The sequence below is a fragment of the Carcharhinus amblyrhynchos genome, chromosome 27 (genome assembly GCF_965287045.1).
Source record: "Carcharhinus amblyrhynchos chromosome 27, sCarAmb.v2.hapA, whole genome shotgun sequence".
Lineage (NCBI taxonomy): Eukaryota > Metazoa > Chordata > Chondrichthyes > Carcharhiniformes > Carcharhinidae > Carcharhinus > Carcharhinus amblyrhynchos.
In genome coordinates, this window is record NC_137350.1 from 20764755 (window position 1) to 20777765 (window position 13011).

The 13011-nt window shown below is 42.7% G+C and overlaps 1 protein-coding gene across 1 annotated transcript in view; it reads right to left on the reverse strand.

The window, feature by feature from the left end:
- LOC145359334 (uncharacterized) overlaps window positions 1-223 on the reverse strand; it is a 30907-nt gene extending 30684 nt beyond the window's left edge. Inside the window, exon 1 of the mRNA XM_080213930.1 lies at window positions 24-223. Within this exon, the coding sequence (XP_080070056.1) occupies window positions 24-108 (85 nt within the window). The 5' untranslated portion in view covers window positions 109-223. The remainder of the gene's footprint in view (window positions 1-23) is intronic.
- Between the last annotated feature and the right edge of the window lie 12788 nt (window positions 224-13011).

The window sequence follows — 13011 nt, forward strand, 5'->3', positions numbered from 1 at the left end:
AAGCAAAGGAGAGCAACACTTACATTCATCGTCTTCCGCTTGACATCTTCCCACCACTAATGTTGCTGCTAGCAACAGCAAGATCCGAGTATCCACAAAGCTGAACATGTCTAAATATTAGACATGTAGACTCTTTGGGGTAAAGGGAAAAGTTTCGTTAGCGTCCGGACATACAATTGTTCTGGTGTTTAAATTCCAATCTTCAGCACCGAGCCCCAGCAGAAACTTCCTACTGTTCCCTCCGCACGGCCACCCTCCTTTTATGTGCGCCCTGGCTCGGGAGGTGTGAACGGTTGCCGCCCATCTCCAGGCAGGCTCGTCCATTGCTTCCCGCTGGAATCAGGCGGAGTCCCCGCCCGCGGGAGGAGTCCACTCTCTATCCACTGAAATGTACCAACGGGATGCAACTCCTCCAATCAAACAGCCACAGAGGCAATTTCTGGACACTAGCAGCCATGTGGCTATTGGATCAGCACATGTGCCTTCCCCCCCCTTTCCCCCACCCACCACCCCTCCTGTCCACCCACCCCAATCCGACCCATTCAATTCGACGAACCATTTTTTTTGTTCCAACCTCATTCTTCGCAAAGCAAAAGGACATCAGAGATTTTTTTTTGGTGGGTGGTGGGGGGGTTTGTTTCTGGCTACGTTTCAGAGCAAGAGAGAGAAAGAGAGAGACACGTCGGAGCCTGACTGGGTCACAGAGGGGCTGGCACCCATTCAAGCGGAGGAATGGCCTCACTTTTACTAACCCAGCCTACACGTAATCATTTTTATTGATATGCCAACTCATCAGATTTTTCCCCCCTCTTCATCCCATCTAAAGAAAGGAAACATTGACAGCAACTAACTCAATAATAAGATCTCGTCGAGAAAAAAAACCGAGGGGGAGAAAATAGCACCAATAAAATAAACTTCGAGGATCCAAGTTAAATATTCTGCGAATTATAAATAATCGCTCCGATTTGAACACATGCATCAGTCAATTTATGCTGCAAATGTTCTCAAAGGCTTTTATGTTTTAAGTGCTTTTTACTTCCCGTTATCAAACAATTATTTATTTGGTGGGATTCATTCCGGAGCGGTGATGTGGATTCTCAGGAATTTGCATTGGATATCCTAGCTCATCAGCTGAAAGGGAGACACTCACTGTCCATCGCCACCAGCAATCCGATAGATTTGAAATTCTAAAACACAAGGGTCGTAAACCTGTCAGTAAATCTTTTTTATTTTTTGATCAGATGAATGATTCTGAAGAGAGAGAACGCCCGTTTGGTTTTGATTTCCAAACGTTTACCCTTCGCCATGACTATAATCAATGCTATCCCACACACAAAAAAAAATCAGCGAGATTGCCATTGTACTTCACCAACTATCGGACTTTCTACACATTAGGAGCACACCTGCTGTAATAATGAGCTCTCGCTTTGATGTCCAAACATCTGGGTGAACTGTTGTTAGGGGTGTTGGGGGCTCTGTGTGTGTGTGTGTGTGTGTGTGGATTAAGGAGGGGTGGGGGGGAGGTGGGGGAGTGCAGCAGGGGTGAGGGGGAGGGGGTAGTATTCTCATTGTAAAGTGACATGTGGCAAAGCGACGGCTGTGAGAACGGTCCCTTGCACTGTGGCTGCAGCTCTGAAAGGGGAACATCGAAATTAGAGGCGAAGTGAATGTTCCTGCTTCCAGTTATTTATTGGGATGATCAGTCATGCTAGTTTTAACTTTAGCAAAATACTGGGCGCAGTGAGGAGGTGCTGCGTAGCGATGGGGAAAGTGGACGTTTGAATTCTGGGATCTGAGGTGTTTTCAGTAACAATTTAACGATGACAATTTATCTTAAAAAGAGTTGGACAAACACATACAGACATCGCCTTACAGACAGAGAAAAAAAAACGCCAACGTGATAAATTCGTTTCAGAGCAAGCCTGTGAGGCAATTTAATGCCTCAACTCAAAAGTGAATGAAAGACATTTCAAAGCGAAAACCCCAATCTCTCTAACAGCCTCTTGTCAGATAATCTCCGTCTCCAAGCCCGGAGTTCCATCACCAAACGAAAGACGGGTGGTAGGGCCAGGAAGAGTGCTCTAAAGGTGGGAGCTGCGAACTGGTAATTAGGGGAGGGAGAGGGGGTGGGGGGGGGTGAATAAAAAGGAGACAGTGAAATATCACACACTGGGAGAGAGGGCAAACCAGGAGATCATCCCAGACTTCAGGGGAATGCAGAGCTCCGAAGGAAGTTCACCGCGGGCTGCAAGTTTTTCTAGAATAAGTCCAGGGATGGGAGGTCTGCGAGAGGGAACAGGGGCGATTAAAAGAAACAGTTTGAGTGCACTTTGGAAGTGTGGCGTTTCGAATGTGATACTTTAGGGCAGAAACGCTGCGATTGTTCCCCATGTCCGCACGGGCATGCTATATTAATCTTCCGCGTTGATTTAACGAATTTCGCTTGTGTTTCAAGAGTTAAAGTTCCACCCCTCTTGGTCGACGTTCATGGTCCAAGTGGACTTGGCTATTGGCACCTAGCGCAAGGCTCCACACTGAGTCCTGAAGTCGCCTCTCCCCCTCTCCATCATTTGGCTAAATAGGTATCACTCCCCAGCACTGAGTGAACCCTCTGATCCGGACCTCCGGATAATCCTGCACCCTCCCCACTAACTTCCCCCACGCAATGATGAAAGAATCCATTGCGAGGATCAATATTTTATTCCTTTGAGTCACAGACAGCAAAGCTGTGCTCCCCCCACCCCCCACCCAACCCCCCCTCCCCAACATCCCCTCCTCCCCCAGCATTCCGGTCAAATTTTCCTTTAAGTCTACTTAAACAATTGCGAAGTGGTTGGGGGCGTGGGGAGGGAGTCATTTACAAACTGGTTGAAATCACCAACGAAACGCCCCAGGGACGTTCAGGGCATGATCTGGTGGTCGCATCTGATGGTAGGATATTTGTGAAGTTTATTTTTGTAGGTAGATTCTATTACTGACCCCCTAAACAAAGGCACCTCCCCCGCCCCCACCACCCTGAGAATCGGTGCCCTGGAACTGCACAATGGAGCGATTTCTGTCTCTGACACCGAGTAGACAGTTTAACATCTGGGATGCGTTACACTCGCTTACATCAACACTATTCCAGCTGCAGATGGGATGAATTAGTTAACATGTTTTTGGATTTTAAGTGGGGAGGAATGTCAGACTGGCTATGGGTTGGCGTTCGCCAGCACACACACACACACACACATATAGACACATACACATATAGACACACGCACAAAAGTTATGAAGAAGTCCATAGTGGTGATTTTTTAAAAAAAATCGTTTCTTTTCCTTGCTCTTTTGGCGGAGTGGAAGTTTAAAGTTGCTGATGTGGATGTGCGAGTGTGTGCAAATGTCATTCCGCATCAAGCGCCACAATAACACAGTGCTGCCCGCACTGCATACGTGGTATTGTCTCAGCTGTATATATGTGTGTGTGAGGGGCGAGTTCCTTCTGCAGAGACAAGTTACAATTATTTCAGGTCGCCCCCCCAGCCCCCCCCCCCCCCCCCCGCGCGCGCCTCCCCTCTCAGTTTTATAATCTACAACTCCAAGAAAAAGGGTGCCAAAATGCTACAAAATAAGTAACGAAAAGTCCTTTAAAAATTGAAATAAAAGTGAATTTTTATTACCTGGGCTTTTGGCTTGGTACTGGTAAGGTATCAGCACGAATGTTACAAATTATCTGGCTTTTTCCAATTGGAATACAATTTGTGCTGTTCTAATTAAAAAAAATTCGTGGGCTCTGGAAATGTCTTTTACAAAGTGAATTTGATTGGCAGATCGCTCTGTGTTACTATTCTTTAAATATGCCCACTTTCCGACTGGTCCGTGATTAGTTACTTTCTCATTCAATGCAGAAAAGGGAAGAGGATGCCGCAGCACCAGACATAAAACATTCAGCCTCTCAGCATTACCCCACTATTCAACTATTAAACTGATAAGAACAGATACGACACTTGATCAGCTGATCTGCATCTTAGCTCCAATTCACAATGTAGGAAATAGGAGCAACAATCGGTCTTGGTGTTATATTCCTGGAAGCAATATGGGGAAGGATGATCCTGGAACCAAGCTTTTATGAGTTTTGCATTTATTAACAAAGTGACACATTGCAAGCATTTCTCTCCTAACCCAACCACACTACAATTGATAGAAGTGTCTCTTCATATGCATTCAAATGAAAACTCCATAATCGCCCTCCATCTATAGGTAATTAAATACAATTGATACACAATTTACAGCAGGGTTTATCAAACTTGCTCTGCCATTGAATAAGGTCATTGCTGAACCTCAACATTGAATGTTCTTTTCAGCATTATTTTCACAATGCCTTGATTCCCTCAGTGCCCATCAGTCTATCAATCTCAGCTTTGCATATACTGATTGACAGAGCATCAAAATGAATTCCAAAAATATGCAACCCTCTGAATGAAAATCTTCCTAAATATCCTAAATGACTGACTATTTGTCCCAAGACCATGATCCCTAGTTCCAGACCCTACAGACAGGGGGAAACAAGTTTTCAGCATCTACCTTCTCCAGCCCTCTGAGGAGTTTGTTTGTTTCAGAGGTCACCTCTCATTCTTCGAAACTCCAGATAATATGGCCTCATTCCACACAATCTCTCCTCATTGGATAACCCTCTCCTCCCAGCAATCATTCCAGTGAACTTTGGTTGCATCCCATCTAAGTTTATCTGAGGTCACAATTGTACATGGTATTCAACATTTGGGCTCACTAATGCCCTATAATTGCAGCAAGACTCCCTTACTCTTATACTCCAACCACCTTAGAATAAAGGTTAACATATCATTTGCCTGTCTAATTGTTTGCTGTACTTAGTTTCTGTGAATCATATATAAACCCTCCCAAAATTTTTCTGAATACCAACTCTTGCTGGTTTCTCACTTGTGAAAATAATTTTCTTTTTCCATGTTTCTTATTTACTAAAGCGATATCATTTCACACTTCCTCACATTACACTCCATCTGCCATCTTCTTGTTCAATCACTGAACCATTCAGTATCCCTTTGCAATCTCTTTGAATCCACCTCACAGCTCAATTTTCCACCTAGATTTTTCGATTTGATTTATTACTGTCACATGTATTAGCATATAGTGAAAAGTATTGTTTCTTGCACGCTATGCAGACAAAGCATACTGTACATAGAGAAGGAAACAAGAGAGTGCAGAATGTAATGTTCAGAGTACAGAGTGTAGTGTTAATTGTATTATCAGCCAGCACATGTTCCCTAATCTAAATTGTTAATATAGATTGTAAATAACTGAGCCCCTTGCGGCACACCACTAGTTACAGCCTGCTATCCTGAAAATGATGTTTAATAACTGTTGACGAATTCTCATATCATGTTGTTCTAATCTCATGAACCCAAATTTTGTAAAATATCCTTTTGTGTGGCATATTATCAAATGTCTTCTGAAAATCCAAGTGTTACATCCGCTGGTTCATTTTTTTCCACCTTGCTGGGTACCCTCTCTAACAATTGAATAGACTTATCAAACACAATTTACCTTTCATAAAGCCACACTGAGTCAACTTAAACATACTATAATTTTCCAGGTGCCCTGTTACCATATCATTTGTAGTAGATTTCAGCATATCCCTACACTGTTGTCAGTCTTTTAGTCCCTGTTTCTTATCTCTCCTTTTTGAAGAAAAGGGTTCCATCTGCTATCTTCCAGTGCATTGGGACAGTTCCAGGATCTGGTGAATCCTGGAAGATCAAAACCAATACATTCATAGAATCATACAGTGCAGAAGGAGGCCATTCACCCCATCGAGTTTGCACCATCCACAATCCCATCTAGATCCTATCCCCATGCATATACCCTAGCTAGTCCCCCTGACGCTAAGAGGCAATTTAGTATGATCAATCCACCTAAACCACACATTTTTGGACTGTGGGAGGAAACCAGAGCACCCAGAGAAAACCCACACAGACACAGGGAGAATGTGCAAATTCCACATAGACAGTAACCCAAGCTGGAATCGAACTCGGGTCCCTAGCACTGTGAGGCAGCAGTGCTAACCACTGTGCCACGTGCTACCCACTATCCACTATCTTTTCAACCACCTCTTTTAAATGCTAGTGTGAAGACCATCAGCTGTTTGTCACCTTATTGTCCCATGAATTCTTAAATAATGTTTTCTTTACTAATATTAATTAAGCTTTGCTGACATACTGTTGAAGATTTTGTTCAATTCACAAAAAAAGACATGTTCTTTGAAGATGACAGGTGAAATTGAGTCACATTGCAAGTCCAACTGATAGTTCTAAATTGGTGGTCAGAGTAACTCTTAGCACACTCAGGTTGTTCAGAAGGTAATGTCCAATCATGGAATCACATCCAACATTAGACATTATATTCTTGCAAGTGTGGGCTTGTTTAATAGGGTCAGTACTCTGTTGAGAATAGCTGAGGTGACATGTCTAACCATTGCACTCTTTTTTTTGAATCAAACAAAAGCTATGGATCTCTGGTCCATTCTTTATAGCAAAACCTCACCCAGAGGCAACCTGCAAATGTATCAGCATCCTTTCCTAATAAAGTATAAATTGTTCACTTTGAAATTTGGCATTCTTGCCTCTGTCCGGATGAATGCAAGGCAAAAAGCTTTGACAGCATGTCTTGTTTTTCAGCAATACTCAAGCTCTGTAACACCAAGTTTTATTTAAGTTCCTCACTCTCATTAGACTCTTGGTTCTCCATGATTTCTGGTGTATTTCCTTATGTCCTCCGCTGTGAAGGCTGACGCAAAACATTTGTTTCATACATTTTGTATTTCTACATTTTTCATTATACTTTCTCTAAAAGACCCATATTTATTTTCACTTATCTCTTCCTTTTACACACTTGTAAATGTTCTTAGAGTCTGTTTTTGTTTCTAAACTAGTCCTTTTTTTTCCTTTTTATCAATTTTTTTGGACATGCTTAACTGATATTTAAAACATTCCCAATTGTCAGATTTATTACACTTTTTGGCAATACTACAAACCTCTTATTTTTTAGAAAATATAATCCTTAACTTCTTTCATTAGCCTTGGCTTTATCACTTCTCTACTGGAGATGTTATTCATCAGGGTGATGTATATTTATTGAGAAAGAAGTGGAAGGTATGCTACAGCTACACAAAGTCCTAGTTAGACCACACTTGGAGCACTGCAAGCAGCTCTGGGTATATATTGCTCTTGGTGGGAGCACCGTATGGTTTTATCAGATTCACACCTGGACTCCAAATATTAAATTATGAGGAGAGATTACACAAACTCTGGCTATAATATGGAAGGTTAAAGGATTGATTGATCAAATACAGTGCCTTTAATTTTAAGTTTTTAACATGTTTTATAGTTCAGATTTATAAATTTACCCTTATCTGCAGCCTTCCTCCACTCTACTACATTCAAGCCATATCTGCCACCCTAGTGATTTGATTCACCAGGATGCTGGTCCCAGTCCTGTTTAAGTAGTGTCCATCCCTTTGTGCCAATTCCCTTTTGCCTTGTACACGTGCCAATGCCCCATGAATTGAAAACGCAGCATCCCACAGCATTCTTTCAGACATACATTTAAATCCCTAATCCCAGGTGGCTCAGGTATTCACACAGCGATTATTTTCTTTAAGGATGTGGATTTAACTCGCACCCGGGCAACTTCAAACTCCCTCAGCAGAACCCGGCCCAGCTCCATATCCCTTGCTAACCTCTCCTAACCAAGATCATTAATTCCAGAATTGAAAGCTTCAATTCTTTGACTATTCACACTGTTTGGGGGCCAGGTTACCACTGCCCTTTTGGGTGAAAAATGTCTCTTGAGAAAACTTGTTCGTTGACTGTTCTTCTGCAAAAAACAGAACTAATTCCATTGAAGTTAAATTTTTGCTTTTCCAGCCCTCACTTTGACTAGTAAACTTTTCCAAACCAAACAAAAATACCACCCCTGATTTCCATCTAGTGGAACCTGGGTGCGGTGGAACAGCTAGATGAAAGCCAATTGCTTACCTACTCTGATCTAACTATTTTCCACATAGTCTCACCTGTACTTGCTCTTTGAGCAAGTGACCAAGACCAGGAAGGAAGTGGGGCCCAACTTCAAATGTGCAAATGAATTCCAGGGCTCAAACTGTTCAAGGTCTTGAGGGGCAGCAGTGTTGGCTTCTGCACCAGGCAAGCCCATCGAGAACTGTATTGTGGGCCCAAAGAAGCCCAGAAGGGAAGTTTTAAAGTTTAAGATTTCCTTGTGGGCAGGAAAGGGCAACATTGCTCCCAGTGAGCTTCACAAGGTAACCTTGGATCCAGATGTATTGTATGCTTGTACGTTTTCCCATGACGAGGTCTAGGTTGAATAATAACCTTTTTATTAATAACACATAAATATACACGTACATGCAGGATAGTCTTTCACAAGGTGCAATCTTCATGCCAACTTCCATGAGACTCATGACTACACTCTACTATTTCCATTGACTCTCTACATCATAATGTAGGTGGTACTATTTTCCCAGTCGAGCAATAACTCTTAAAGTCCCAAACACCCAAATGCCACATATCACCTACCCCAAGTCTTTACCCAAATGTACTTACAATAATGTTTGCATGCTCACGCCAAGCCTCAAACTTTTAATTCTGATGGTCTGGAGGTTTTACAACTTTTCCAGACCTTGTTCTTTTCAAGTTTGGAGGAGTGGCCATCTCAGCTGCTTTGGACTGACTTTGTTGACCTGGAGTTGAAGTTGTCGTATTTGGTGTTGCAATTATTTGGGTTTTTATGTCTGGTTCACTCAGATGTATGATAGAAGATTCACCATGAGGAGTGAGAAGATATTCTGTCCGATTGTGCCTTGCGGGTTATGTATCAAGCAAGATGCTCTTTGATCGCCATCCCTCAGGACAATGACACCTTCTCTGTCAAGCTCCTTGATCCAAATGTTCTCACCTCTGCCCAGCATGGGCAGGGTTCTCATGCAGTACCTTTGGGTGCACCTACACCTCAGGGACTGCAGAGGTGCAAGAAGAAAGCTCACCACCACCTTCCTAAGGGCAACTAAGGATGAGCAATAAATGCTGACCTAACCAGCAATACTTGTGAATATTGTTTTTAAAAACCTTCTACTGTAAGTGGAAGCTTGTTGCTGTCTATAGAATTGCTGTCAGTCCTGAACCTAATTCTTGATTTCCAACCCTGGGATTAATTTCTCCAGCAGCATAGCAAGTTGAGTGCAAAGTTTTTTTACCCTTTCAGCCTCACCGTTACATTAACCAACATAAGAACATAAGAGCTAGGAGCAGGAGTAGGCCATCTGGCCCTTTCAGCCTTTTTGTGGACTCAGCTCCACTTACCCACCTGCCCACCATAACCCTTACTTCCTTTACTGTTTAAAAATTTATCTATCCTTGCCTTAAAAACATTCAACAAGGTAGCCTCAACTACCTCGCTGAACAGGGAATTCCACAGATTCACAACGCTTTATGTGAAGAAGTTCTTCCTCAACTCAGTCCTAAATCTGCTTCCCCTTATTTTGAGGCCATACCCCCTAGTTCTAGTTTCACCTGCCTGTGGAAACAACTTCCCTGCTTCTATCTTATCTATTTCCTTCATAATCTTATATGTTTCTATAAAATCTTCCCTCATTCTTCTGAATTCCAATGAGTTTAGTCCCAGTCTATCCAGTCTCTCTGATAAGCCAACCCTCTCAACTCTGGAATCAACCTAGTGAATCTCTTCTCTACCCCCTCCAGTGCCAATAGATCCTTTCTCAAGGAAGGAGACCAAAACTGTACACAGTATTCCAGATGTGGCCTCACCAGCACCTTATACAGCTGCAACATAACCTCACTGTTTTTAAACTCCATTTCTCTAGCAATGAAGGGCAAAATTCTATTTGTCTTCTTAATTACCTGCTGCACCTGCAAACCAACTCCTTGTGATTCTTGCATAAGGACAACCAGGTCCCTCTACACAGCAGCATGCTGCAATTTTCTACCATTTAAATAATACCTTGGGGATACACTGGGGAGCTGGAGAAGTATCAAAATCTGTAATTCCTGGCATCATGAGTGAAATACACATCAGCAAATTGCAGCCCATTGACAGCCACCACCCCCAGTCCAGGATTCCATGGATCACAAAGGTTTCTTTGAAATAACCAACATAAAAGTTGGCTGATTGGGCAGTGTAGGGGATAGCAATAGCTCCAAAACAATATAGATGGGTTGTTGGAGTGGGCAGTAAAGTGACAGATGGATTTGTGATGATGTCATGCATTTAAGGAGGTCAAACAGTTATAGGGAGTACACAATAAAGGGGAACATACTAAGAGGGGTGGATGAGGTGGGAGATCTTGGCGTACAAGTACATACTCCCTAAAGGCAGCAGGTCAAGTAGGCAAGGTTGTAAAGAAGGTACATGGAATGCTCTCCTTCATTGGCAGAGATACAGAATGTAAAAATGAGGATATAATGTTGGAATTGTATAAAACCACTGGTGAGGCCACAACTAGAGTATTGCGTGCAGTTCTGGTCAGCACATTACAGGGAGGATGTAATTGCTCTGGAGAGAGTGCAGAAGAGGTTTACTGGAATGGTGCCAGGGTTAGAAAAGTGTAGTTATGAGGAGAGATTGGGTAACTTGGAGTTATTTTAGTGGGAACAAAGAAGGCTGAGGGGTGACGAGAAAGAGGTGTCCAAAATTATCAGGGGAAGAGATAGCATGGACAGGATAAGATTGTTTCCCTTGGCAGAGAATTCTAGAACCAGGGGACATAAATTCAAGATAAGTGGCAGCAGGTGCAGAGGGGGCATGAGGAAGATCTTTTTTGTGCAAAGAGTGGTGGGTGTCTGGAATTCACTGCCCAAGTCAGTGGGGGAGGCAGAGACCCTAAACTCTTTTAAAAAATACCTGGATCTGCACCTAAAGTGCTGTAAGCCGCAGGGGTAAGGGCCAGGTGCAGGAATGTGGGATTAGGAAGGGCACATGGGTGTCTTCGGGTTGGCATAGACGGGTTGAATGACTTCCTTCTGCACTGTAATTTTTCTATGGTTCTAGGTGGATCCCTACACTGCACTTATTGGACCTTTTTGAGATTTTATGGCGTGTAAACAAGCACATGTATTTAGGGTTGTTTATCAGTGTTAAGCTGCGTGCAAATTAAGATCACCATAGTCACAGCCTTCATCCAATCTGTATAACTCATTTATGAAAGAGTTGATGAGTTCATTGGGCTTTTGGACTTTCTTGATAAATTTTGCTTTCTCCAGAATAGTATTGTTTCTGAGGTTAATATAGGTGCCAAAAGACTTCATAACCTCTTCAGCCCATTGCTAGCTTTGTATTCCCCAAGAGCCTTATCTCTTTTCAATTTCCTGAAATTTAGTATGCCTCCTTTTTTTTTCACTCAGCTCATAAACTCTCTTGTCATCCAGGGTTCCCGAATGTTGCCATCTTTATCCTTCATCTTTATAGGGACATACTTATCATGAATTGTTAACAACTGACTTTTAAAAGATCCCACATATTGGATATGGATTTACCCTCAACCTGCCACCCCAGTCTACATTCCCTAGCTCCTGCCTAATACTGTTGTTATTAGTCTTCCCCCAGTTTAGTACTTTTACTCTGAAAGTACCATCCTTTTCTACAAGTATCTTGGAACTGAGATAATTGTGATCACTCTTCCCAAAATGGTCCCCCCATTGAGACATCAATCACCTGTCTGGGCTCATTTCCCAGAACCATGTCTAAAATAGCCCCTTCCCAAGTTGGACTATCTACATATTGCCTCAAGAAGCACTCTTGGACACACTGAACAAACCCTGCTCTGTCCAAGCCCCTGGCCCTAAAGAAATCCCAGTCTATGTTGGGGAAGTTAAAATTGCCCATCACAACAACTCTGTTGTTATTACATCTTCCCATAATCTGCTGACATATCAGTTCTTCCACTTCATGCTGGCTGTTGGGAGGTCTGCGATACAATCCCATCTCGCTGGCAGTGGGGCATGAACGGCTGGAGAATTCCAACCATTGTTTCCTGTATTAGTTTGTTTTTACGTTGGAGTGTTACTTGCAATTTAGCTTTCATCTGGAGCTTCAGCTTCCATCCCTGAAATAGCTTTGCTTTGATTCTTCATTCAGAGAGATTTTAAGTTTCTTCATCTGCTACCACCATGTTGTAAGACTGTGTGTTGTATCATGAAGAGGTCTAGAGGCTTCTATGGTTGAACAATAACTGTGTATTAATAATACATAACTGTATGGGTAACACAGTAACACAGTGGTTAGCATTGCTGCCTGACAGTGCCAGTGACCTGGGTTTGGTTCCGGCTTTGGGTGACTGTCTGTGTGGAGGGCATGCTCTATCCTGACTTGAGAAAGGATATACTGACACTGGAGGGGATGCAGAGGAGATTCACTAGGTTGATTCCAGAGTTGAGAGGGTTGACTTATGAGGAGACACTAAGTAGACTGGAGCTATACTCATTGGAATTCAGAAGAATAAGGGGAGATCTTATAGAAACCTATAAGATTATGAAGGGAATACATAAGATAGAAGCAAGGAAGTTGTTTCCACAGGCAGGTGAAACTAGAACTAGGGGGCATGGCCTCAAAATAAGGGGGACCAGATTTAGAACTGAGTTGAGGAGGAACTTCTTCGCACAAAAGGTTGTGAAACTGTGGAATTCCTTGCTTAGTGAGGTAGTTGAATGTTTTTAAGGCAACGATAGATAAATTTTTGAACAGTAAAGGAATTAAGGGTTATGGTGAGCGGGCGGGTAAGTGGAGCTGAGTTCACGAAAAGATCAGCCATAATCTTATTGAATGGTGGAGCAGGCTTAAGGGGCCAGATGGCCTATTCTTGCTCCTAGTTCTTATGTTCTTATTATGTGTCTGCTTGGGTTTCCTCCAAATGGTCTGGTTTCCTCCCACATTCCTAAGATGTGCAGTTTAGGTGGATTAGCCATGCTT